This window comes from Melanotaenia boesemani, chromosome 23 (genome assembly GCF_017639745.1).
Source record: "Melanotaenia boesemani isolate fMelBoe1 chromosome 23, fMelBoe1.pri, whole genome shotgun sequence".
Lineage (NCBI taxonomy): Eukaryota > Metazoa > Chordata > Actinopteri > Atheriniformes > Melanotaeniidae > Melanotaenia > Melanotaenia boesemani.
In genome coordinates, this window is record NC_055704.1 from 24,438,345 (window position 1) to 24,464,683 (window position 26,339).

The following is a 26,339-nucleotide window of genomic DNA, read 5'->3' on the forward strand; positions in this document are numbered from 1 at the left end:
AATAACTAATTTACAGTGGATTTCAAAAGAGGCTCAACAGTGTTTTTGATCTTTAATTCTATCAGAAACATACAGTTAAGACTTTGTTTCGTCCACATTACCAGTCTCAGAAGCAATTAAAAAACTAAAAGTTTGGATTAATTTTATATTTAGATGCTATTCCTTTGTAGACAAAATATTTTCTTTGCAGATCTTTCAGCATCGCCATCTTCAGTTTTATCTTCACTTGATTACACCAACGATCCGGTCATTTCCATCTGTGCCATCCTATCGACTGAGTTTAGATTAATCCTGATCTGCTGTCAGCAGTCATGTCATCAGTTAGCCTCTGTGACCCAGTTCCAACGGCAGCCGTGCAACCCCTCGTCTGATGTGCTCGTTACACAGATGTGGGATGTTTGTGACCATGAGCTTTTCCTTCCTGCTTACCATTCTGGTCCAACAAGTTTTATTTCCTGTGTCTACACTGGGTTCCACATTATTCTGCATGTGGGATTTCATTTAATGAAACATTTGAGTTTGAGTTTTTCTGTTAGATTGCTGATGATCTCAGGCAGCTTTGATCTTTGGTTTCCAGGTGAGCTTCATTCATCAAAGTGAAACTAGTGAAGGAGGTTGTTATTTAGACATGCTGTCTGGGGAAAAAGAAGGATCTTTATCATTTAATAAAAACTTCTCAGATAATTGTACTTTTAAATTAGTGTGTGATTCAGAGTGAAAACAGGTGGGTTCAGATCAAGAAAAGCCTGCATTAGTAAAATGCTTGTATTCAGAGAGCAGCAGCAGGTGTCTGAAGCTGCAGGTGAACCTCCCAATCAGGATACTCCAGAGGCTGCAGGTAAGCATAAAGATGTATTTCAGTTTTCCTTAGCTAATGATCACAAAGAGAAATGTTTGCAGTGGACTCAGAAATACATGAAGACTCGTTTTCAAACAGTTTCATACACTGATGAATGCTGTGCTAGACCAGTGTTTCTCAATCCTGGTCCTCGGGGACCACTGCCCTGGATGTTTTAGAGGCGTCCATCTTTAACACACCTGACTCAAATTGATGGCTCGTTTAGCAGGCTTGCAAAGAACTGAATCAGATGTGTGGGAGTTGGGCAGAACTAAAACATGCAGGGCAGGGGTCCCTGAGGACCAGGATTGAGAAACACTGTTCTAGACTGATGGACACCATGTCCCAGCAAAGCCACCATGTCAGCAAGGTGGTGGTGGAGTGATGCTTGGGGCTGGAATAATGAGGAGAGAGATGGTAGGACCCTTTAGGTCAGAGGTCCCCAACCCTGATTGTCAAGGCCCACTATCCTGCAGGTTCAAGATGTCTCCCTGCTGCAACACACCTGATTCAAATGAATGGCTCATTAGCAGACTTGTGCAGCATCTGCAGCCCCAAGGGGCAAACAAGCCAGTGATCTCTGAGGGCCGGTCCCAAGCCCAGATAAATGTCGAGGGTTGCGTCCGGAAGGACATCCGGTATAAAACGTGTGTCAAATGAACGTGCAGATAAACCCTACAGTTTTCATACCGGGTCAGGTGGAAGCAGATGATTCACTGTGGCGACCCCTGAAGGGAAAAAGCCAAAAGGAAAGGGAAGTAGAAACAGAAACTTGTCAAAGAGCCGTTTAATTTGAATCAGGTGTGTTGCAGCAGGGAGACATCGAAGACCTGCAGGATAGAGGGCACTGAGGATCAGGGTTGGGAACCTCTGCTTTAGGGTGTCTGTGGGTGTCCAAATGACCTCTACTAAATCTGCTCCGTTTCTAACTGATCTTGTCCTGCCGTGACATATAAGGAAGAAATGTTCCTCCTGCAGTAAAGACAACGATGCATCCCATCATGCAGAAACACCAGCAGAGTCTTTGGTTGCCATGGGTATAAAAGGAGGAAAACTCATGGTGGGACCACCCCTTAAAAGAAGATCTGTGAGGGTGGGGGGTAGCAGACCTTCAAACAGCAACTTTGGGAGGAAATCCAGGCAGAAACATTCACGAACTTCCAAGTTCAACGATGACACTTAAAGTGGTATCAGAGAAGGACTCCATGTTAATATGGAACTGGATCTAGAAAAAAAAAAAGCTGTTTTTAGAAAAATCATTATGTAAAAGATGCTACAGGTTAATATTTTCAGTTCTTTACAACCCATTTAATGTTTTAAAACTGGACTTTGAAGGATTTGCTATACTGTTTACATCTCTAATATCCCAATGATGGCACCAACAAACTGGATGAAAAATAGTCTTTATTACAATCTTATCTGCTCACATCTGTTACTAGACAAATGTTTCACTGTTTTACTGAACTGTACAACAAGGTTTTTTAGATCAGAGTTGTACATTACAATGCATAGTTCCAATATCCATCCAGTTATTACATAAAATGATCCGTTAATGTGGCTCTGTATGGATGCTGCAGAGGCTCAATCTGATGTGGTTAAAAATAAAATCTAGAACTTCTTTTAATCCTTAGTTTACCAACTGTGGAAAAATCCCTTTTGATCCCAATTAACCTGAATTAAGTGTCAGATTAAAACTTTTCAATGATGTTCCATCATACTATTACTAATAATCCAAAAAATCTTAAGTAAATAAAAAAAATGTACCCACATACACACGAGACATTCGTATCAGTGAGGATATTTCACAAGTGAAGAGCTAGAGGAAAAAAAATAAAAAAACTCCTGTAGTATTTTAACTATTGCTGTATCTGGTATGAAAAACAAATAAAAAAAACACATTAAAAGCTGTTTTAAATATTCACAGGTTAAACAGTAATTACAACAAATATATTTAAGGCGTCTTCAGTTCATTTCTGTACAATCACACATTTAATTATTAGCCCTTCAGGGAGAAGAAGAGAGAAAGCAGAACAAGTTGAGTGTTAATGCTTCATCAGTCGACGGCGCTCTGAAGGCCAGTTTAGGCGTGCTTTCCAGGACTAAGACAAACAAACTGGAAGTAAAAACTCTGGAAACTAGAGTGGTGTTTGTTGGGAAAACCTAAAAAAAACAAAGAGCCTGTCGTTGTTTTCAGCATCAACACCAGTTACCCCGTTCATGGAGCTCGTTGACCACCTGCCCGTCCACGCTGGACACGTCATTGGAAATCAATTGAGGTTTTAAAAGGTCATTTTAAATTTCAATTTAAAGCCCTGATTTATGCAAGATTTAGTTATTCAATAAATAAAAATACAAGCCATTAAGAAAAACTTTAATTAGGTAATTATTTAGTTTGGGCATAAATCAAAAGGTATTTTGGTTCTTGCTTTATACTCGTGTTTTAAATAAATATGGACATCCATCCTGAAAAAGCCTTAAACTTTAAAGCGGATAAAGATGCTTTGATATTTGCCCAAACTCTGAATTAACCTGCTTAAAGAAAATCTTTTGGTATTCAGGATGAATAAGCGGATGTGATGTTTAAATTAAAATCCAATTGGCTTCAACGGCCAGAAATTTAAAGAAAACTTTACAAACTTTCTTTTTGTTTTTGGCTGCTTTAGTCGTTCCACCCAGTGGGTGAAGCGCTTTCAATCAGACGTGGTTACGTTGTCGAGGCTCGGGGTCGAGGGTCTGTCCTCGCGGTGGTGGTCGTCATCTGCTTTCAGGAGCGGGGAGAGATCTGCATCTCCCCCCGCCTCCTCCCGCCGGGCAAGCCGTCAGTCGCGGTGGGCGTGGCTCGGCGTGGTGATGCTGAAGACTCGGATGCGCAGGTGGGAGGCGATCTGTAGGCACACGCCTGTGCAGTAGCGTGTCAGATCCAGAAGAGAAATGACCTGAAGAGAGTACGGGAGCGTGTTACAGCCTGAAGAGCTGAGGATCGAGACATAAATGACGTGAACCTGTTGACTTTGGTTCGGGAGCGAAGCCACGCCTCCTCCTCACCTCCACCCACTCACATTCAGCTCTGTTTATCTCTTTCCCTTGACCCCACCCACCTTCTCCCTCACTCTTCCTCTCTCATCCATTCATCTATACTCATCCTCCACATTCATCCTGTCACCATCTTTCCCTTCTTTCACCAATCCATTTTTCCTTACCTAATCCATCCTCACCTTCCCTTTTCCATCCATCCTTCCTCCCTTTCCCACCATCATCCATCAATCCTTCGCTCTCATCCATTCATCCATATGTTCCTCATCTTCTTCCCTCCCATATCATTCATCCTTTCATCCTCCCCTTCTTTCACCCATCCACCCTTACCCTCCCTAATCCATTCATTCTCTCTCCACTTCTCTCATCCTCCTCCATCTGTCCGTCCTTCCCTCCCTCTCATCCATTTATCTCGCTTTCATCCATCCCCATCCTTCACTCATTCATCCTTCCAAATCTTTCTCTCCCATCCATCTTTCCTCCCCTCCTTCATATATCCTCTCCTCCATCCTTCCATCATTCTCTTCATCTCTCTTTCTTCACCCCATCTCCAGTTTTTTGTGTCCCTCTTCATACTATTCATTCATTTATTTTCCCTCAGGTACCATCGCGGGAGTCCTAAGTCAGTTGGGATCACTGAGATCCTGAGACAGATGCCCCCACCCTCAGACCCCCCCACCCAGCTTCTAACCAATCAGAGAACTTTCATACTTCTCCGTAACTTCATTCCTAACTTCATTAAACCACCAGAGTTATTATCTCTTTATCATAATGGATTATTTGTAATGTCGGTGTACACATCCGTCTGAAATGTGCAAGTCATGAGATTTTACTTTATCAGCCGACGGTTTATCTCAAGTTATCTCATCTTTAGTGTAAAAAACTGCTCTTTGGACTCCAGTCTAATAAGTTTGATTTGAAAGCTGGACTGAAAAGCAGCAGAGCTCTAACAGACACTGGTCAACGCTTACATGCAGCACAGCAAACATCCGCGTGTAGAAGTCATTCATTCTCACCTGTCCTGCAGGTTTTCACAGGTGCAGGTGTGGAAATATAAAAAGATATTTACTAAAAATATTCTGGGTAAACAGCACTTTAAATCCTTTGCATTTGTTTTTGTTGGGTGTGCTGTGGGTGCGGCCTCATGGAGGAGCAATAAAGAGTTAATATACTTTTGCTTCTGTACAAGTTTAGTGAACCAATTTTGTACATTAGACTTCCAACTTTCCTTTTTAAAAAAGGAAAGTAGCATAATGCCCCCAAGAGATTAGAGCTCTTAGAACCTTTCTTAAGGCGTCAGATCTTAATCAGCTTGTTAATTTATGGCTTTCACAGGGATCTGAAAGAAGGCCCAGGGGACTCAAATTTCAGACTCATATCTTGCTCAAACCGTCACACTAACTGGCTCCTCTGTTTCTAAATTACGATCAGTTTTATTTTTTAAAACATAGGGTCTATTTTACATGCTTTTATCTCCTCATGCCTTCTTACATGTCTCACTCCAAAACACCCCAACAACAAACTCCAAACTGCTCAGAACTCAGCAGCCAGATTTAACTAAAACCAAGTAAAGAAAGCACAATAATCCCGTTTAAGCCTCTTTTTACTGACTGTGTGTTTTAGAATTGATTTTAAGATTTTACTGTTGACTTTTAAAGCACTTTGTTATCCTAAAGACCTGGTTGAAGACCAGGAGTGACTTAACTTAGCAAGTCAAAGCTCCTAAACTCTACGAGATGCCGGAAAAGATCAGGTCAGCAGAGTCGGTATCCTGTTTAAAATCTCTTCCTCACACATACTTTTATTTATCAGACACATTCCTGGTTCTAGCTGATACTACTGAAGTTATTTCCTGGTTGAATTTCTGTCCCGCAATTATTTTTCTCTTGTGGTGTTCTTTAAACTTGTGAAGCACTTTGTGACATTTATTTAGAAAAAAACGCTATATCTAAGCTGCTACCCAAAACTAAAAATCAATATAAAAAATGCCCACTGAACAGAAGAACAGCATTAAGTGTTTTCAGGTTGCTGTTTTCCTGATGGCAGGTATCAGGAGCCAACAGAAATGTTTGTAGAACTGCTAGAAAGGCAAACCGAGACCCACGTTTGACTGCAAAAGACCTTCAGGATGACTAACCAAACTCCGAAGTGCACCCTTCTACTGTGCAGTTACCTTTGCATGAACTGGACTTTCATCAAATTCAACATAAAAAAATGCAAATAAACAACCACACACGCTAGATGCAGTTTAGAAACAAGTCCTGTGGACTTTGGAAGCTAAAATATTGTTGCACTGGTCCTGTGTTGCAACCACAGGTACGGAGATGTAGAGGTTTTATTAAATCAAATGTCAAAATACATAACTGGCAACACAATCAGCTTTGAAACTCTGGTCCTCGAGGGCCACGCCCTGCAGATTTTAGATGTTTTCCAGCTTCAACACACATGACTAATTAATGGGTCACTGTGCAAGTACCAACCAGGGAGGTAATGCTAACTTTTACCCATTTATTTTCCAGCATTAATTAAAATTAAAAGCCATTTTGCCTAAAACGTGAGAGAAATGCATAACTTCTACCGGTTTATTTTTTCCTTGCTTAGTGGTTGACAGAAGCAGACATTTTCTGCTGTCCAGTACTGACCATGGCGATCCAGAGGACCACGTATTCATCAATGAAGCTGTTGAAGTACTGGTTGAGGAAGAGGAGGCTGGGCCCGATGAAGGCTGTGTCTGGAAGGTGTAGCTCACTTCTGGTCATGTGCGCCATCTACAAATGAGAAAAACAAGGTAAAAATGCTGAGTTTTAAGATCAAATATATGACTAGGTATGGCAGCATGCGCAGCTGATTTAAGGTGATTAGAACGGATCAAACATACCACCAGCTTGTTGGAGATCTTAGCGATGACCATGCCAAAGGTGAGTAGGTACAGACAGGGGTGGTGCTCAAACAGATGGCTGGATGACTTCTTGAAAATGATGAAGGCCAGCGTGAGAACGAGCCCGATGTGCAAACCAGGACTCAGAACACTGGTGTCCTAAACAGCAGGGTTGATTATTAAAACCTGCTGTTCATTTGTGTTTAAACAAGGCACATAAAACTCCAGCTGGAACTACTTACAGCTACAGTAGAGCCATTCTTGCCAACACCTCCATTCAAAATGACGTAGAAGTAGTTGTAGCAGGAGTAAAGGGCGCCCCCGATGATGCCCATGATGGGGAAGGCATACAGCTTTACTCCGATTACTGGCAACTATGGAAACACAGGAGTTAACTTAAATAGATGACAGCAGTTTATAGAAAACTGTTCTTATATGAGAGCTGAAGCATGCCGAGCGTGATGGAAGGGTAAAGCAAAAATAAACAACAAAAAACAAGAATGCAGGGTGACATCATCAGCTTTTTTGAGCCAGATCATGTCCAATAGATGACCTGTTGCCATGACGTTGACTACCCATATTTACCTTCTCACTTCTCTCATGTGATGTTAAGTCAAGCCTCCAAAGGCAGCAGAGTAAAAGTAAAACACAAATTCTATTTAAAGACTAGAAGAACGACTACAAGCTAGGAATTGATTCAGTCATTAGTTCTCAACTCAGGTGAAATGAAAATGTCCCTGTGAGTACAGTGTGGTTGCATGTGAGTGGATTTAACGAGGTATTCTTGGTTACCGTATTATGCCAAAAGCTCACGCCTCCAAAAGCTGTCATCAGGTACATGATTATAATGGCGACCTGCACCTCTGTGACATCAACCCTGTGGAGAGATTAACACTGAAGCTTCAGTTTTCACCATTACTTGCTGGCAGTAAAAAAATAGAAAAAAAAGATGAATAAATAAATAATATAAAACATTGTAAGACAGGATACATTTATTATCGTGCAAGTATGCACGTGACTTACAAGCCAAAGCGAAGGGTCCCGGATACGTAAGTCTGCCAGTGGGCACAGAAGAACATGAACATCCCAATGAAGCCACAGAAGAACATCCAGTTTGTGTATCCTCCTATTCCACATGAAATGCATGTTCCCACAGCAACAAAGACTGAAAGATCATAAAAATATTAAGTCAGCAATTGTTCAAGCTGTTTTTAATGAACTACGAGTATAATAGCAGCAGAATATCGCAGCTGAGACCTGTGGAGACGGCATCGCAGCCGTGGTCAAAGAGCTCCCCGAGTGCCGAGCTGCTGTTTGTCCTCCTGGCCTGTTTCCCATCAATCGCATCCAGGGATTGGTAGATGAAGAGACCCAGAGCAGAGAGGATGAAGGCCCACAATGGAGCCTGAGGTGGAGGAACAGGAGAAAAGATGGTTTATAAAGAGCTGTGCTAACATAATAACTAATAATTTCTTAATTTGGTTATTTACAACTGGCTGTTCAGGTAAGTTTTCCAAGAAAACATGAAAGAAAAAACACCTTATAGGTTCTAATTTGTAAATGTTTGCTGCTTTAATTGTTAACTGCCTTCTACATATTTACAGGCTGGGGACATCTGGTCAAGTGAAATCCAAGTGTTTCTCCTTGGATTCTGGGACACTGGACAGGTTTCTTTATTGTAAAAATCAATAGTCAATAATTATAACAGAGATGAACGGTCCTTAAAAATAGTCATCTAACTGAAAACCCCTCAATATCTGAGTCCAGATTAAGAAATACTTCCATTAAAAAACACTTGTTTCATATCCACACCACCACTTTCAAATATTTATTATAATTTATGTAGTTCAAATATAATTAACCTGTTTTTGCTGTGATTAATCGGGATGTGAAGGCCAGTAAAGCATGCCTCACCATCAATGCACCAGATGTACAGTGTGTGTGTGTGTGTGTGTGTGCGTGTGTGAGTACTGCAGAGTTTAATTTCGGAGTGCAGAAGAGGGGGATCCAGCTAACTGGAGCAGCTCAACTCTTTCTAGGGTGAAGGTTATGGACCATCTGGACACCGGCCCGGCCAACAAAGTATGTTTACGACAACAAAGAGTGTGTGTGAGCAATTGTGTATATGTGCAAGTGTTTGTGTTTCTAGGAGATCCAAGAATCCCATCCTGTCCAAATAATTGTAAGTCCCTGCAGTTCTTTCTTAAAAGTCTGTGTACTTAAAGCCTCGTGGACTAATAGTGGCAGTCTGTTTGCGTAGGTTTATTACAGGGGTTACTTTAGGGACAGCACTGAACTGTGTCCTGGATTTATCATGAACTCCTATAATATGTGCTTGCTTGCACAGCTATGAGGCTTTACACACGAACATGTATATTAGCATGCCTCAGCCTTTACTGAACAATAATAGAGAAAACCAACAAGCTTTGCACTTGTGGAATCTGACAGCAGCAGCATGCTGCCTGGACTTTGGCTCATTTGCTTGGATCTCATGGCTGGACTGGACAAAGGTGTATATCTGATAAAGACACAAATCTGTGCATTTACTGCCCCACAGTGAACCCGCACATACAGTTCTACTGGATCATAGGTCAATTCTTGGCTCTGCTGTATGTTGCAAGGCCAATTTCTGCATTTTAGGTAGGACGCTTTGTCTCAGCAGTCTTGCGAAAAACGAGCCTCCTCTAAGGATGAGAGCAAGATCTTCATCCAAAATACTCTTTTGCCATAAACAACCCTGCATCACACCAGGGCGGACAGACAGCGACACGTCAAATCTGTAAACTTTCCAAGAAAAGACGTGAAAATATCACATGACCACGCGTCTGTTTCCCAAACAGCAGTCCGAGTTGCGGCTAATGCGATTAAAATGTGACAGTTTCAATCATCCTTGTCTAGCAGGGTCACCCAAACGCAACATGTCGCCACTGAACGTCGTCCCGGGCTGATCGCGAGACAAAGTCGGCTACTGCTCTCTGATAAAAAGCTATTGTTTCATTTTCGAATCCCTAAAATACACAGACTACGGCGTTAGCTAGCATAAGGACGCTTTAATAAAGACCAAAATGTTTTAAATTAAAAGCAGATTAAAGATTCGTATATATGCCGAAATAACAAGCAGACTCTATTGATTAAGTAAATGTCAGGATTTATGTCTTTTAATGCGGCAGAGTGTAATTATACCCTTGGCTCAACCAATTTCCAAATGTAGGACGGGGTTCTCTCCACACCAGAGAGGGGCACATAATTAGCGCAGGTCTCCGAGTGGAAACTTGAGCCAAGGTCGCATCACTCACCTCTTCTGTTGCCGTTGGACAGTAATACACGAGCACCACCGTGGACAAGATATTGACCAAAAGTCCAACAATAGTTAGTGTGTTTGGTGCAATCCATATCGGTATTTGTTGCACCAACCAGTTCCAGTAGATCTGACACGGCGGTTCAAACAGGGAGCGACCGGAGGCGCTGTATTTATGCTCCTCCAGCCGCTTGAGTTGTGCGGGTGACAGCGGCTCTGGCCACAAGAAATGTGGCATTATTTTTCAACCTCGTCGCTCCTTAAAGTACCGCTAATAATTCCTTGGTGGTCCCGGGTACCGCCTCAGGAGGGGTTATATGTTCTCTCGGCCGATTCCGAAAAGGTTGCAGATCATTTGGCATTTATAGCCGGTCAGCCGACGAGGCCATTTCTACAGCGGAACCAAAGGCTGTCGATAGTCCGTACGTTTCTGATCGAGGTGCGTCCCGACAGGAAGCAATGGTCCGGAAGGAATAGCACGACAGGACCGGGAAGTTTAAACGGATAATTAGCGGTCTATCCCGACTGCAATACGGTTAATTAAAGTATTAGTAATAACTGTTTGAATTTACTTAATGTTTTTGTTTGGTCTTAAAATCCAGACTTTAAAATATGTACCATTAAATGTAAAGATGGATGTAAATTACATAAAAAGAAAATCTTACATATTGAGAACCTAATGAAATCAAATGAAAACAATAATTACTGTAAACTAATCTTTACTTGTGTAAACCTCAGATGTCCAAGTGCAAGTGAATGCAGCACTTCTATATGTAGATATGTAGATCTGTCCAAACCGTTTAGATTATATGAAGATGATGTAAAAGTCACAATACCACCGTATGTGGAGAAACATTACTTTTAACACTTGTGATTAGGCTCAAAGCATGTTTTTCTTGTTATCAAAGAAGTTTAAGTTTTTGTACAACCATGATTAAAGGCATGCAGTGCAGGATAATTCTAAGTAAACGGTTGATTAAATAATACCATTGGCTATTTGCTTTTAAAATGTATTATGTTACTTTAGATTATCTTTTTTCCCCTCATTTACAGGTACCACCCTTTTCCTGTTCTGTGCCCCTGCCTGGCCCTCTTATTAAAATTTTTTTAAACCTTCCCATGACAGCTATGACCATTGGATTTTTTTAAAGGTTTATCAGATGACAACCAATCAATTTGTTGACCATGCATTCATCATGCACATGGATGTCATGACTATACAGACCTCTCAGTACTCAGTAAATATCTTTTTTCAAGTGCTGCTTGATGAAATAACTATAATGTTACATTAACTAATGATATGGGGAGAATAGTGGCTAAGAAGTGAACTTAGGGCTAGAGGACCCAGGTTCAGGTCCCTAGACTTGTCATGGATCCCCAAGATGTGGTGTGTTTTCCCCTTGTGTTCCTCCTTCCCCTTTCCCCTGTTTAGATTGTGGTGTCTTCCCCTGGTGTGTCCGGTGATTAGCCAGCACAGCTGAGAGAAATCAGGCTTATTGCACCTTGCCTGCTTATAAACCCCAGGCTGACCTTTGTTCAGCATTTGTCCATACATCTATGTGGTACACCAGCTTCTAGTGCATTCAGGGTCTTGGTTAGCAGTTCATGTGACTTGACCAACTTTCCTGGTCTTCCTGGGCCAGTTGTTCAAATGTAATCTGATCGGATTTTGGTTAATCAGATTGGGTCAAATCTTGAAAATGGGTTGTTCAAAAGGGAAAGAAGGGTTCTGAAATTGAAGTGGATTATGTAATCCAATCCTAGTTGTGATCTGGATAAAGCCTTCAGTTTGTGTTGTTAAAAAACTTTTGAGTAGGATTTGGATAACTTTGATCCAAGAAAACAGGATTATCCTGATCCCAACAGGGGGTAGGATTTCAAAGATTTCAATAAGAAAATGTGGTAAAACCTCAAATTTGATTAAATATCTTTTTAGTCAGTGCTTATACTTATATTTATATTCTGCACTTGTCTTGAAAGTAAGACGGATTATGTGATCCTCCATCTAGAAAAATGCATCCCAAATCCAGAAAGCTTTTATCCAGATGAAATCTTATGCACAACTGACCCCCTAAGATTCTCTGCCTGAGATCCAAAGCTGCCTCCACTGGAATCTGTCTGCCCGGTCACCACACCGCCTGGATCCCAGAACCTCAACCAATCTACAGCTCCACTCAAGCCACCCTTAACAAATCTGTTTAACCTACTTTGCTGAATAAATCTTTTCCTTGGGTCCAACTCTTTTTGTGTCAAGACTTATAATGAAGGTGAACCACTGGGCCCTTCAGCAACCCCCCCAACAACAGCAATTTCCCAGTCGGGATTGATAAAATACAAATTATGATTAATTTATTTTTTAATGTGTATATTGTTAAAAAAAAAAAAAAGACATTGCAATCTCCCTCTGGGATAAATAAAATACTTTTAATTTAATTTCATGTCATTGATGAACCGCTAGTTCGAGGAGTTTTACTTTCCTGATGCGCCAGATGTTTTCAGTTTTCAGTGGACTCTGCTCCTGTGAATTCATGCTGTTGGGATGAATGCAGTGGTTTAAAATTATCTTGCTCAAATATGACTGTGACATCTGGCCAGGTGAAGAGACAGCTGGAGGGACACAACCTGCACAAGGTTCCTGGACCTGATGGGCTTAACCCCCGAGTCCTCAAGTCTTGTGCTGCCCAGCTGATCCCATCAGGATCCTGGGTTAGGAGGTGGAGGTTGAGGACAGCTATAAAAACTTGGGTGTGCACTTGGACTAGTCTGTGGTGGCCAGTGCCATCATGTATGCTGTGGTGTGCTGGGGGAGCAGCATCAGCTCCAGGGACACCAGCAGGATCCCAGTTAACTTAATTAGTTGTCAAATGCTCCTCCAGGTGAAATTAATTTGTCCCAGTTTCTTTTGATGCTCTTGTTCTAACTTTGTTTTAAGATGTGTTGCTGCCATCAAATTCTAAATAGGCTTTATTTTCCAGGAAGTGATAAAATGTCTTAGCTTCAGCTTCTGATATGTAAATATTGGTTTATGAAATTTACAAAATATATTTATACAGAATCCCATCTTTTTGGAATTGGGGTTGTATTAAGAAGTGAATGGATTAGGCTAATATTGTTTTGTGGAACTCATAATCCTGGCAGAGGAGTATTAAGTGCATTTAGGTGCTGGGTCTACATTTTGAAGTGGGTTAGAAATTCTGTAAGAATGAATCTTTGACTTACACACTAGATCTACACAAGAGCAGCACTGACAACAACACCAAATTCTCAATGTAAGGTTTATTGCAATCCACATGTCATAATTACAAAGGTAAAGGCATGCACGTATGATTGAACCTCGTTCAAATCTCAGCCAAATATGAGTCCAAAGATCACAATGTGTCATGCAGAAGATGGAAAGTATGTAAACCTCTACATTTTCTCACACATTTAACCTACACAGAAAAAACTAATGATTCAAAACAACACATTTCTTTTTCCAACATTACTTAAGTCTGTTATTTTTTTCTTGCCATACAGATATACACTGACAGCATACCCGCACCAAGACTTGTTTTTACATTCCTGTTTCTTTTCTTGCAGACCCCAAACAAAAAAAATATAATCTTCAGCAAACTTTACCCCACAAAATAAAAGAAAAAAAATCCACTTTTAAATACTGTTGATGTATTGGTGCTATGTGTAATTTGATTATTTTTTTGTACACAACATGTCCTTATAAAAGCTAGAACCAAAACACTGCTGACATGCATCTGAGCTGACACAAAGTCAAACATAACAACGTGACAAAAAAGATGAAGTGCCTTTTTTCAAGCTTCAAACCTGCACACAACATGCCACACTACAGAGCAGCGCACCCTCCCCCTTACCCCCATCATCCCTTCATCATTTATCAGTAGGCCGGCATCAGAGGGTGAAAGAACAGGGTCGCTAATGGCGGCTGATGCCTGCAAAGTGTCTTTTTGCTCCGCGTGCAGTCTTACTTCTCTTGCTCAACAACCTTTGTCTCGTTCATGTACTTATCAATCAGGTGTAGAGGCACTCCGCGTTGCATGAGCTCGTAGAAGGTGAAGCCTCCTATGGGACAAGAAAGGAAAAGCTTCAATGATGCTGGGAAGGACAGAAGCTGGAGATAAGAGTGGAGGGGAAAAAAGGAGAAATGGGGGAAAGTTGAGGATCAACAGGTTGGGAAGACGCCAACATCTCTCAATGCCAAATATGGAGTGAAGAGGGAGAAGAAAAATAGTCAAAATAACTAATCACCACAATGCACACTCAGTTTCTAAATCCATTTAACCCAGTTCCATATTATAGACTGATTGCCTTAGTATGGAGTTTTTTTTTGCAGATTAGAATTAAAGTTAAAATTCTTGCAAGCAGGGATAAGTACTTCGAACTGGGGCACTATGACAATGCAAACATGCTGATGTTTAACAGCTGGGATGTTTTCCATGCTCCTTATCAGCATATCGATGACAAGCACCAAACCAGAGATGCAGATATCCTGGAAAAGTGGTGGTAGTAAACGCAGCATTGCATGGAAAAAAAATCACATGGATCATCCTCTGGTAACCATGAATGTTTGTGCTGAATTTAATGGTAAAGTTGGGAGTTTGGGGCTATAAATGTAGTTAAATTTTTAGCTAATCCAGCAGGAAGTGCTTATGAAAAATTGGGATACATGTGGCACTTGGGGAAGCTGTGAAATAAATTAAGTCAAAAGGATTCTCCCCAAGAATATGAAATATTTTTACTTAATGAAAATTCAAAATTAGCTCATGTTTGTTTGTGCTAAGGATTGTTATCCTTAGTACTAACGGGTAGTACAAGAGACAGCAGATGGAAAAGGTCACATGCATTTATTGTCTGTACAACTTGACACCAAATAAAAATGGTTGGGAACTTTGTCTGGGGGCCATGTATATTTAGTAACTGTATATTTAGTAACTGTATATTTAGTAACTGTATATTTAGTAACTGTAGTGGAAAACAGTGGTAAATGATGGAAGTCGGGGAATCAGCTGTGTTATATGGATTCATCCTGTGGATACCATGAACATTAGTACTCTGTGTTATCGCAGAATTTTTCAAATACTTTGTCTGGAGCCCACAAGTGTTAAACAAATAAAGCACTGGATGGTAAAAATCCAGAGATCATGTATAGAGGCCACAGATCAGTCCTCTGTGTACCATGAAAACTGTTTAGTTTAAATCCGTTTAGAAGTTTTAGATCAAATTGGTGTTAAATGTGAAAGTAGAAGGAAAAAGGGAATTAATCACTGAAGTGAGATGGATTTATTCTTTGGATACGAAATATTTTTACTTCTAAACTACTAACTTTTAATGTTTTAGGGATAATAGGTAGTGAATATAAGGGCAAATTTAGGAAACACTGAGTACCATGACTATCATCTAAATTTGTAAACCAGTTTATAATGTGTAGTAAAATAAATAAAACCACAATTTAAAAAAAGTTAGAACGCTTTGTAAAATGTACATTTTATCCAAACAGCCTAATTAGTCATCAAATGTTCGTCCAGTTGTTTTTGTATTTGTGCCAGTTTTGTTACCCCTGTTCCAACTTTTTGGGATGAGTTGCTGCCATCAGATTCATAATTAGTTCATATTTTCCATGAAATGTTAAAAGTCTCAGTTTAAACATCTGATATGTTGTTTATGTTTTATTGAGAATAAATTTGGGTCTAGGAGATTTGCAAACCTTTGCTTTCTGTTTTTATTTTACACAGCCGTCTCAACTTTTTGGAATTGGGGTCTAGTTCTAGTGGAACTAGAAGAGAAAATCAGGAAAAGAAAAGCATCAATTAATCCACATCAGATACATTTATTCTCTGGGAATCATTATGTTTGAACAAACTTTTTTGGGAATCCATCCAAAAGTATTTGAGATTTGTTTTTTTAGTCTGTACCAAAGCATTTTCATTGACCAAAAACAACAACAACCATCATTAAAGACACACTTTGAGCACAATTTAAAAATGCATACTTGAGATTACATAACAAATTTCTCTTAACAAATACAACAAGACATTTATATGTATTTATATATAATTTCTGGTGCAATTCGTCATAGAACAACAACACCAAGAGCACGTTCATAAGTAACTGACAATACCGAGCAGCATGGAACTGGGACACAGTTTACAGGAAAAACATTTGATTACGCAACCAGGCACAACACAGGTCCACAATCTGGACAAAGGCCAAGTTCATGAATGACATCCTTAGTCAGCAGCAGCAAGCAAGGGGCAACAAGAAAAACTGTGCTGTCTCTTTTTATGCATACACCACAAAGTTTAATTAAGTATGTATGCAGTCTGGATGCATCATGTTGTTCAGCAACAGCCAGTGTATTTATAGCATTATTTAGTTCTACTTAATTTCTCCAAAAAAAGTTAGAGTATGGGAAAACATTTTACTTACCTTCACTCTGTCACGAGCTACATGAGAGATCTTCTTTGAGTTCACATCATTTCACATTAATAATAAGTTAAAATCTTCCAAACGGAGTTATTTAAGTCAGCCAGCTGAGAGATTCACCCTGACAAAAGCTGTCATGCAAATGTGACATGTTCTTTCTGTTTTCTGACGTTATGTGCATGAACAGCTGCTGCAGGCCCGCTAACTGATGAAGGCGAGGTTACACAGGCTGGCTGAAAGATGCATAATGAATGATATAAGCTTCATATGCCAAAACCATATGAAAGCTTACCTTTTATGAGAACATAAATTCACAATTCTTGAATTTGGACTGGGGAAGAGAGAAGAGAAGAGGGGTTAACAAAATGTTTACATGGAGTTATATGCTTGCACCAGGGAATACTGGTGAGTTATTACTGAAATATTTATATGAGGAGTTAACTGTGTAGCATATAGAAGACACTGGAATCTGTGGGGAATAGTTAAAGATGGAGGCACTGAGTCATAAAAACATCACGGGTCTGTGCATTGAGGTCGTGTGCTGTGATGATGAACAGGATGGACTGGATAGAGTTGTGTGAGAACACAAGGGATAAACATCTGCACATTGTAGTGATGGAAAAGGTGTCACCAGATATTATGTGTACAAAGCACATATGGACAGACTGGTATTATTATTATTATCATCAGGTAATTGTTTGTGTCTAATTTAATAATGGTGAGAAATCAGTTGCACCAGATTTTCACAAGTTCAGTCTCAGTTGACTAAAAAGAACAAAACAAATAGTTTCTATAAAAGCAGGGAATCTACCATTTATTACCATGTGATAGTTTAAAAATATTCTAATGTGGTTTTCTGCTTCTGGGTATCTATTAGGGGACAGAAGACAAGTACCAGATTGTGTTGAACAGGATTTTGAGCAAAGTTTATACCATAAATTGAAGCAAAATGTCTCAGAAACTGTGTGTAACAGTTTGGGCTTTTATGGTACATCTATATGCTGATGTTTCCACAACAGAATTGTACCTATTAATAGCATTGCTGCCTGAGGCTTATGCATCACAGTCATTCAGTATTGGTCTTTGGTCTTAAACTGTCTACAGAGACTTTCTACAGCGTTTCTAGTCGGTTATTATTCTATCTCCGTGTTTCTCAATCCTGCTCCTCAGGGACCACTGCCCTGCATGTTTTAGTTCTGTTAAACTTCAACACATCTGATTCAGATTAACTTGAACTTGTCAAGTTCTTTGTAAGCCTGCTAACAAGCCATTTGAGTCAGGTGTGTTAAAGATGGACGCCTCTAAAACATGCAGGGCAGTGGTCCCCGAGGACCAGGATTGAGAAACACTGTTCTATCCCTTAGCTTTATGAAACACACATCTTGCATTGCATTCATAGTGAGTATATGGTAAGCAAAAACAATATACCATCTCAGTTTTAAGACCCCTATAGCATTATTCAAATGAAATACATGATTGAAATTATTTAAAATATTTGTATCTGTTTGTAGAAATAAACATATATGGTGGAGAGATTTTTTAACAATTAAAAACTTGGATTGATTATTATATTGCATATATTCCATAAAGTGAGCTACATTTACACACCAGAACTTTAAGTAGTCAAACTTAACAAAGCTAATTTTAGTTTAGATTCTCAGTCATCCAGGTCACGAGATCATAAAAGCTTGATAAAAGGTAGAAGGGCTTTTATTTCATTATTATTTTTGATTGATATTAAGGTGAAAGAGGTTATATGGTATATCTAACACATCTGAAACAATAAAAATGTACCTCAGATTAAAAAAAAGAAAGATCTATTGATACTGGTGGACTTAATCACTAAATAATCGTGGCTAAATAAACAATCAGATTTTCCACAACTCTTGGGGACATCAATGCTTCCCCACAAGAGCACTTGCTGAGTTGTAAAGTTGCAGCTCAAGACATGTTTAAATATTTACACACCAATGAAGTTGATGAAAAGCTGGTGCAACCCTGTGCAAATACTTACATTTCCACTTCCTGTATTGTTCCTGCGGTAGACTGAAACATGGCTCAAACGCTACAGGATCTTGGAGTTGGTTTCCCAAAATTTGCCTTTTTTTTCACTCTGAGTGTGATTGTGATCATAAAAGCTACTGGTTGTCATTCAGTGTAAAAAATGGGTAGATATTACAGGGATATACTTTATATTTTACATCAGTACAGAAGTAAAGAAGTAAGATTTGGGAAACCAGACTCAGATACACAGATGTATCCATGAGATACACCAAAGTCACCTCCTGGTCCAGACTGACCTTTGACCTCCAGCTTGCAGTCCACTTGGGCCTCCCCCAAGTCATTGATGGCCTTGCAGGTGTACAAGCCACCATCAAAAGGACTGGGCTTCCTGATCTCCAGAGTACAGACTCCTTGATTGCTAAACATACGATAGCGCGGGTCATCAAGGATCATCATCTTATTCTTCATCCAGATCACTTTGGGCTGCAGGCAAACAAACAAAACATGTCATCATGATGGATGAGCTGAGGGCATCCTAACTGACCCCTCCGTTTAGATTCATCTCATTCTGGCTTATTACAACTATTTTTTAATCATTCATTTTAGTTAGAAACTAATTAGGACATACAGGAAAATTCCACCAATGTGTACTGTTTTCTGAGTTAATAAAATCTTAATTTGGTATCCTGGATTTCTAACAGTGATTTAATCTGTATTTAAACAGAAGAATCGTAAAAAAAACCACAACAAAATAGAAGAAACAGCTTTTACTAGTTATTATACCACCTACCTTTGGGTTGGCACGGACGCTACAGTTCAGGGTAGCGTTGTACCCAGCGACGGCAAAAATGTTGATAAGCGGCTGTGTGAACTTTGGCGCCTCCTTGTAGTCAGGGTCATTGTACTCTGGAGCTTTCATCTGCATGCCTGTGGGGGTAAGGGTAAAGGAATGGGGCTGTGCATGATACTGTCGCTGAGCGGTATCATGTGGGAAATTCCCTTTGTGATGAGGGAAAGAAAACGTTTTTTATTCATTACCTGCTGCAACTGAAACACCTCTGTTTAAGGGCCTGTCAACCATACGCCTAAACCCTGTGAGGCTTAAAAGTGAGACTGCTCATCTGGCTCATTTTAGGGTGGAAAAGATCACTGACAGTACTTTTTACAGCAGCTGTGGAAAATGTATGGAGCACACTTCTGGACTTTCTGGACAATTTGTTTTCTTTTTTTTACATTAATGTGATTTGTTCCAAAGTTTTGACCATCAAAACTAGGTGTCAGAAAACAAAGAAATGAAGTCATTTGATATTTCAACAGGGAAGCACGCTTCCCTCAAACCTCATTTAACCCTAATTCAAAAGAAATTTGGGACACTGTGTAAATAAAAACAGAAACCAATGATTTGCAAACCTCATAAACTCATATTTTATTCCCAATTAGACATAAAATTATCAGAAACTGAGACATTTTACCATTTTAATGAAAAAAATGAGCTCATTTTGAATTTGAAAGCAGCAACACATCTGGAAAAAGATAGAACGGGGTGATATTTATAGCATCCTCCACCCTGCAGCGCAGACATTCTCACACAGATAATTAAGAGATTTAGATCAAGACTTGAAACATGTCAACAACACTCACTGCTTCTGTAGCTCAGACAAATCTGCTTCTGCCTTTACAGCAGTGTGGGAGTCAGAGCACGTCATTTACAGATGGAGTGGAATCTGATAATAAAATAACTTTAAAAATGTCCAGAGATCTTATCCAGTTCAAGATCCTAACTGGATCTTAATGTTACACCAGCACCAGGCCCTGCCAGGGACACACCTGTCACGCATCATCGGAGTCAGTCCCCTGAATACTAATCAGTCGCACCTGCACTCAATCTGAGCCTTGGACCATATATACTCCAACTCCACATTCACTCCCCGTCGGACCTCGTTTCAACACTGTTGGACTTTCCTGCTTCCCCCTTCCCGGTCTCGACTCCCTGGCGAATATCCTGATTCCAGAGTTCTCCCCTGGGCTACTCCAAGTCATAAGATCCAGTGCAAAGATCCTTCTCTGTGAATAAAAGCCTTGATCTGATCTGTCTGCTTGAGGTCCTTCATTACACTTAACAGATAGCATCTAAATTATGCAAAGTAAAATTAAGGGACAGCCCCAAAATGCTGTGGGACTGCCTTTGTATACGAGACATCTGGGAAGAAGTTCCTCTAGTGAAAATATTCAGAAATGCAAAACCCCAACTCAAACCCCAGATCATTCGTGTTGGGCGATCCCTCCCTTCTTAAGGATATAAATCCCTCAAATGCAGAGTGGATTCAGACAACTCTGAATTTTGGCCTCAAATTAACAATTACTTGTTAAGATGATTGATGTTTAATAAAAAATTGTCATAAAAATAAATAAATAAATAAAAACCATGGTGTAGCATCCCCTCTTTTTCTAACAACTGTCTGGAAACGTCTGGGAAGTGAGGAGACCAGTGGCAGGAGTTTTAGGAGAGGAATGTTGGACCTTGGTTGCTGGATTTTTCACCTGTCCACTGTTAACAAGCTGGATGCTCCCGCTTTCCTTTAATCTGAAGGACACGCTGTCCATGCTTTCCAGGAAGTATTTTAATCCATCTGACCACAGAACAGTTTTCCAGTTTTAATTTTACATGAGCTTTGGTCCAGAGAAGACAGAAGAAGCTGGTTCTGGATCTTGTTCACATCTGGCTTCTTCTCTGCATGATGGAGCTTTAACCTGCATTTGTGGGTTTCAGGGTGAACAGTGGTTTCTGGAAGTCTTCCTGAGTCCATGCAGTGGTTTCCAGTAGAGAACCACATCTGTTTAATGCAGTGTTGCCTGAGGACCCCAAGATCACCAGCATCCAGTTTTGACTTCTTGAGATCTTCAAAGTCTCCACAATTTTACATTGAGGAACATTTTTCTGAAATTTTGTCTCAGATTGGTAAACTTCTTCCCATCTTCATATGTGAGAGGCTCTGCCTCTCTGAAATGCTCCTTTTATATGCAGTTATGTTTCTGACCTGTTGCCAGTTAACCAAATAAGTCATCAAACGCTCCTCCAGTTGTTTTTGTTTTGTGCCAGTTACACTTCCAGCCTTTTGTTGCCCCTGTTCCAACTTTTTTTGAGATGTTTGCTGCCATGAAATTCAAAATGAGCTCCATGAAATTTTCCATGAAATGGTAAAATGTCTCAGTTTCAACATCTGACATGTTGTTTATGTTCTACTGCAAATAAAATATGAGTTGATGAGATTGTAAACCATGGCATTCTGTTTTATTTACATTTTACAGTGTCCATAGTTAGTAGATAGGTAGATAGATAGATAGATAGATAGATAGATACACACACACACAGTTACCTTCTTTCATGATGAGAGCACTGTTTTTTGTTTGGGTAGCAGTTTCACTCAGACCACACATGTTCTCTGAGAAGATCCTGAAGTAGTATTCGTTCCCGACCACCAGCTCTGTGATGGTGATACAGTTGCGGTGGTAGTGCTCAATGCATGTGTACCATTCCTGAAAATTCAAAACATGTGATGTGATGCAGTGACATGATGGAATTTTAGTGTTTCTTATTTGCATATTTTTTTATTTCTACCATTGTCTTCTTGTCTGCTTTTTGAATGGTGTAGCCTGTAATTGGAGCATTTCCATTGTCTTTTGGGGGGGTCCAGACCAGAGCTACATTTTCTCCCCATACGTCTTCAATAATTACACTCTGAGGAGGTCCTGGTAGATCTGAAATAATTAATTAAATAAATAAAAAATCTAAAATAAGCATCGAACCAACTCGGAAAATAAACTAGAATCAGATTCATTTAGATAACTCTAAGAGGGTGAAGCATTCACTTACCTACAATTTGTATGTCAATAACAGCTGTGTCCACGTGGTTTTCCACTTGCACTTTCATCTCATACTTCCCAGAGTGACTTCGCTCTGCTTTGCGAATGAAAATGATGCTATCACAGTCTGTGTTGCGAATGCTGACGTGAGAAGGTTCAATGGGCTGACCCTCCTTCAGCCAGGTGACCTTCGGCCGGGGTTTGCCCTAAAAACACACACACAGCAACTTAAGTGCAGTATTCTGCTCAGAAACATGTAACCCAAAAAAGGATAAAAGTTTTACCAAGAAAGGCACCACAAGGTTGACTACTTCACCAACTTTGCGAGTGTATGTCTGTTTTAGGTGTCTTGGTACGCGAATCTTTGGGGGTTCTGTAGAGTAAAAACCACATGCTGTGTAAGAATAGATGGTTTTATATGTCTATAAAATCAATAATTCTGTTTCCCACTTCTAAGCCAAGCTGCAGCTAAACTAAAATGACAAATATTAGCTTACCAACAACCTCTTTGACCAGGATAGCATGTTGAAGAGTCCGTGGAGAGCTGGCTCCGGCTTTATTGACAGCTTTGACCCGAACTAAAATTTTGCACCCAGGGCTCAACCCGGTGATGGTGTACTTTGTTTTCTCTGTCAGTTCCTTGTTGGACAGTACCCAGTCATTACCTGTGGAGAAAAAGTCACCTACTGGTAAAACAACTTGTTTCCAGTCTTCAGTATTTAATTTCTAACTAGTTTCTAAGTTTTGTTCTGTTGATTCTGACAAATATCTACAGACAAATTAGGCCTTTAGATTGTACAATAACAGGGATGTACAAGTATTTGCAGTCTTACAATATATCAGATGCAAAATATGTCTGGTGAATTATACAAATATATTCATCCTTCCATTTACCATTCATTATTTAAGATTGATGGCATCTTCTCTGACAGTTGTCGGTAAGGCATCATGGCTAGATACCCAAACCACCTCTACTGGGTCTTTTCATTGAGGAGGAGCAGAGAATCTGTCCTGACTCTGAGTGAACCCAGACACTTTGAAGCAAACTGATTTGGCTGCTTGTATTTCAAACACTATTTACATTTCACACCTATAGGTGAGGGTTGCACCGTAGATCTGCACACTCCTCCCCGAACCACCTGCCAATCTCCTTCTTTGTTCTAACCCAACTTGCAAAGTCAACTCCTTCACCTGAGGCAGAAACTCATTTCAAAACCAGGCTGGTCGCAGGCTTGGAGGAGCTAATTCACTTTCTGCTCCTTCACACTATTGTTGAAGCCATACCTAACTCTGCAGACCCCTTACACCCCACACACAAACTTTTTAAACTCCTCCCACCTCTACAAAGCACTTTACGCCAAAACCACCGGACAGAGAGACAGCTTCTTCCCCCAGACCATTTACCTGAAGAACAATAACCCACACTGAGCCATACCTGCACTACTTTAACCTGTAAATACTTTCTAAATACTATGTTAACGTTATGTTTATATGTATATATATACTGTTTCTATTTTCTCATTTTTATTTGTTTTTATTATTAGTTGTTTTTACTTTTTGTGCTGAAAGTACAATGAAAGCAAAATTCTCCGGAGTCAGATTCCGTCTTTGTGCAGAATAAATAAATGATTCTGATTCTGATTTAACTTCCAAGCAGCCAACCTTGTAATTAGTGAATTAGTGCGTTTATACATTCACACTATTGTGCTCCTGTTTCTCTTTTTAAATCTTTATATTTTTTTTGCCAAACTTTGGCACCTTTCTCCTCCTACAGCGTTTGTGCCACTTCAGACATTCAAATATTAAACTCTTTAATACATTCAAAAAGTGCTTCTACCTCTAAGTGCATTAAGATGTGCTTTTGATTTATTTTGTTTGGTTTTATGTTGTTTGTGCATAGCCATGTGCAAAATAAACTGTCAAAAAGAAAAGTGTCCTCGTGAAGATGCAGCACTGCAGGTCACAGGTTCAAATCCAGCTCTGCACATTTTTCAGTGATTATCTGCACCAGTTTCCAGGTTAAAATCTTATACCATTAAGACCAGTGCATACTGCATGATTGAACTCATTGATCTCAGCTGTGTGCTGCAATTAGCAAAGTCCCCTTGCTGCAGAGTCAAGTGGAAGCTGCACAAAAAGGAAAATGTGTTTCAACCTTAAAAGCTTTTAAAACATCAGACATGAATTTTTGTATATTTTACAATATGTTATTTAACATCCCACCATTTTAGCACATTTAAACACAACATTTCTACTACTGACTTTAGCTTAAGATTTTTTGTAAACTGTTTTATATCATCTTTTGCTGCTTCAGAGAATTTCAGTTCAACCTTTGTTGCACAATTCCTGAAAAGGTGACATGTTCAAACCCAGTCAGTGGCATCGTTCCAATGTGAAGTCTGCTAACTGCTTCAGTCTCCACTTTAAATCTTCCACTTTAATTCTTCAAGCAATTCTGCATAGTTTTTAAAAGGTAAAAAAAAAATCTACTTTTATTCCACCACCTTCAGAACCATCTTCAGCCTTTGTGCATTTCAGTTCAATCATTCAGCATGATGCACATGTGCTGTTATCTAATAACAGCAATTTTCTTGTCTTTTAAAATTATCTGGATCAACAGTTCTCCAGGCCTTTTTAAGGTCTTTAAAAGTTCTTTGGATATTTTTTTTCTTTATGCTATGTATACCAAAACAGTATGTTCACCTTTTGTAAGTTTTACTTGAAAAAGACCCATTAATGATGAACAGGTAGTCACAAGCAATCAAAAGTGCAACAACATTGTTGTAGGTGTTACTTCTGAAGAGTCCTTTCGTGAAGTCAAGCTTGACTCACTTCCTTCTATGCAGTACTCCACTAAGTATCCATCCAGCCCAGCAGCTCCAATGGTTTCCGGAGGACGCCACTTTACGGTCACTGTGGTGTCGGTGACGTCGTCCACAACCAGCATGGTGGGCTCACTGGTCACGGCTGAGTGAAGATCAAATGTTTCGAGATCAGAAGAATCACAGCAGTTATTTCTCTTGTGTCATGCAACGACTGATATGAACAAGATAAGAAAACATCTGTTTTGGTAAGTAATGAACATGTGAGGAAGAAGCCTTTCTTTCTTTGGCTGGTATGCCATCAGTCTCCCTGTCAGATCTCATTAGTCCCTGTTCTCACTGTCTATTCTTGCACTCTGAATCTTGTTTAATGCCTATTGAACCCTCTGACAGTCCTGATCTCATAAACCTCTAATCTGCAGATGATTTGGCAACCATTAAAAAGACATATTTAATATTCTCTAAAGCTCTTGCATGTCCAGTGGAGGTCACAGTCAATACTAAGGATGGAGAACAGCTGCATTGCTGAGGTACCAAGGGCAACTCGCACATGCAGAGTCACACAACCACTCTTTGATAATTTGCCCATTATTAGAAAAGCATTGTTAGCTGAACTGAACCCTCATTTACCTTTTCCTGGGCAGATATTTGACACTAACAGCTCTGAGGTTATTGTTTATGCTGCTAAGGACACACCAGGGGGACTCACCGAGGGGAGTAAAAGCTTTGGATGGTTCACTGGGTTTGGAAACGCCAATGGCATTTACCGCAAATATGCGCACTTCATATGGCACTCCTTCAATCATCTTCTTGGGTTCAAATGTAGTTTCTTTAATGAGGTCAAAGTTCAGCCTCATCCATCTGGAGCTCTGTTTCTTTTTTCTCTCAATGAAATAGCCTTCAAAAAGTTTGTAAGTTAACATTAACACATATATTTAACCATTGTCAATAGATATGATGTGATGTTTACCTAATATTGGTGAACCTCCATCATATTTTGGTGGCTCCCATGTCATAGAACACCAATCACCACCCACGACAGGAACCAACGGTGCATCAGGAGGGTCAGGAATGTCTGCAGGCAGTGCACGCTCATTTTAACTATTCAGGGAAAAATTAGCAAATCTCACATCTCACTGTGGTATCTTGTTTTTCCATTTGTTTCTC

General features: G+C 39.9%; 2 protein-coding genes across 10 annotated transcripts in view; both read right to left on the reverse strand.

Moving 5' to 3' along the window:
• Positions 1-2,229: 2,229 nt before the first annotated feature.
• chpt1 (choline phosphotransferase 1) lies at positions 2,230-10,486 on the reverse strand. The gene is made up of 8 exons (XM_041977852.1): positions 10,046-10,486; positions 8,007-8,154; positions 7,773-7,914; positions 7,542-7,626; positions 6,992-7,123; positions 6,750-6,908; positions 6,514-6,639; positions 2,230-3,774 (listed from the first exon to the last, which is right to left on the reverse strand). Exons 1-8 carry the CDS (start codon positions 10,283-10,285, stop codon positions 3,658-3,660), a joined length of 1,149 nt encoding a protein of 382 aa, XP_041833786.1. The 5' UTR covers positions 10,286-10,486; the 3' UTR covers positions 2,230-3,657.
• Positions 10,487-13,308: 2,822 nt separating this feature from the next.
• The window catches only part of mybpc1 (myosin binding protein C1), a 39,750-nt gene continuing 26,719 nt past the window's right edge, over positions 13,309-26,339 (reverse strand). For 8 of the 9 annotated variants that reach the window (XM_041977790.1, XM_041977789.1, XM_041977788.1 and 5 more), the window contains 12 exons: positions 26,143-26,247; positions 25,882-26,070; positions 25,183-25,317; positions 22,848-23,015; positions 22,635-22,723; positions 22,361-22,556; positions 22,106-22,245; positions 21,864-22,023; positions 19,277-19,413; positions 18,783-18,969; positions 16,775-16,813; positions 13,309-14,121 (listed from right to left, as the gene is read on the reverse strand). In XM_041977790.1, the coding sequence (XP_041833724.1) occupies positions 16,794-16,813; positions 18,783-18,969; positions 19,277-19,413; positions 21,864-22,023; positions 22,106-22,245; positions 22,361-22,556; positions 22,635-22,723; positions 22,848-23,015; positions 25,183-25,317; positions 25,882-26,070; positions 26,143-26,247 (1,526 nt within the window). In that variant the 3' untranslated portion in view covers positions 13,309-14,121; positions 16,775-16,793. The remainder of the gene's footprint in view (positions 14,122-16,774; positions 16,814-18,782; positions 18,970-19,276; positions 19,414-21,863; positions 22,024-22,105; positions 22,246-22,360; positions 22,557-22,634; positions 22,724-22,847; positions 23,016-25,182; positions 25,318-25,881; positions 26,071-26,142; positions 26,248-26,339) is intronic. The other variant, XM_041977791.1, reaches the window with a different exon arrangement.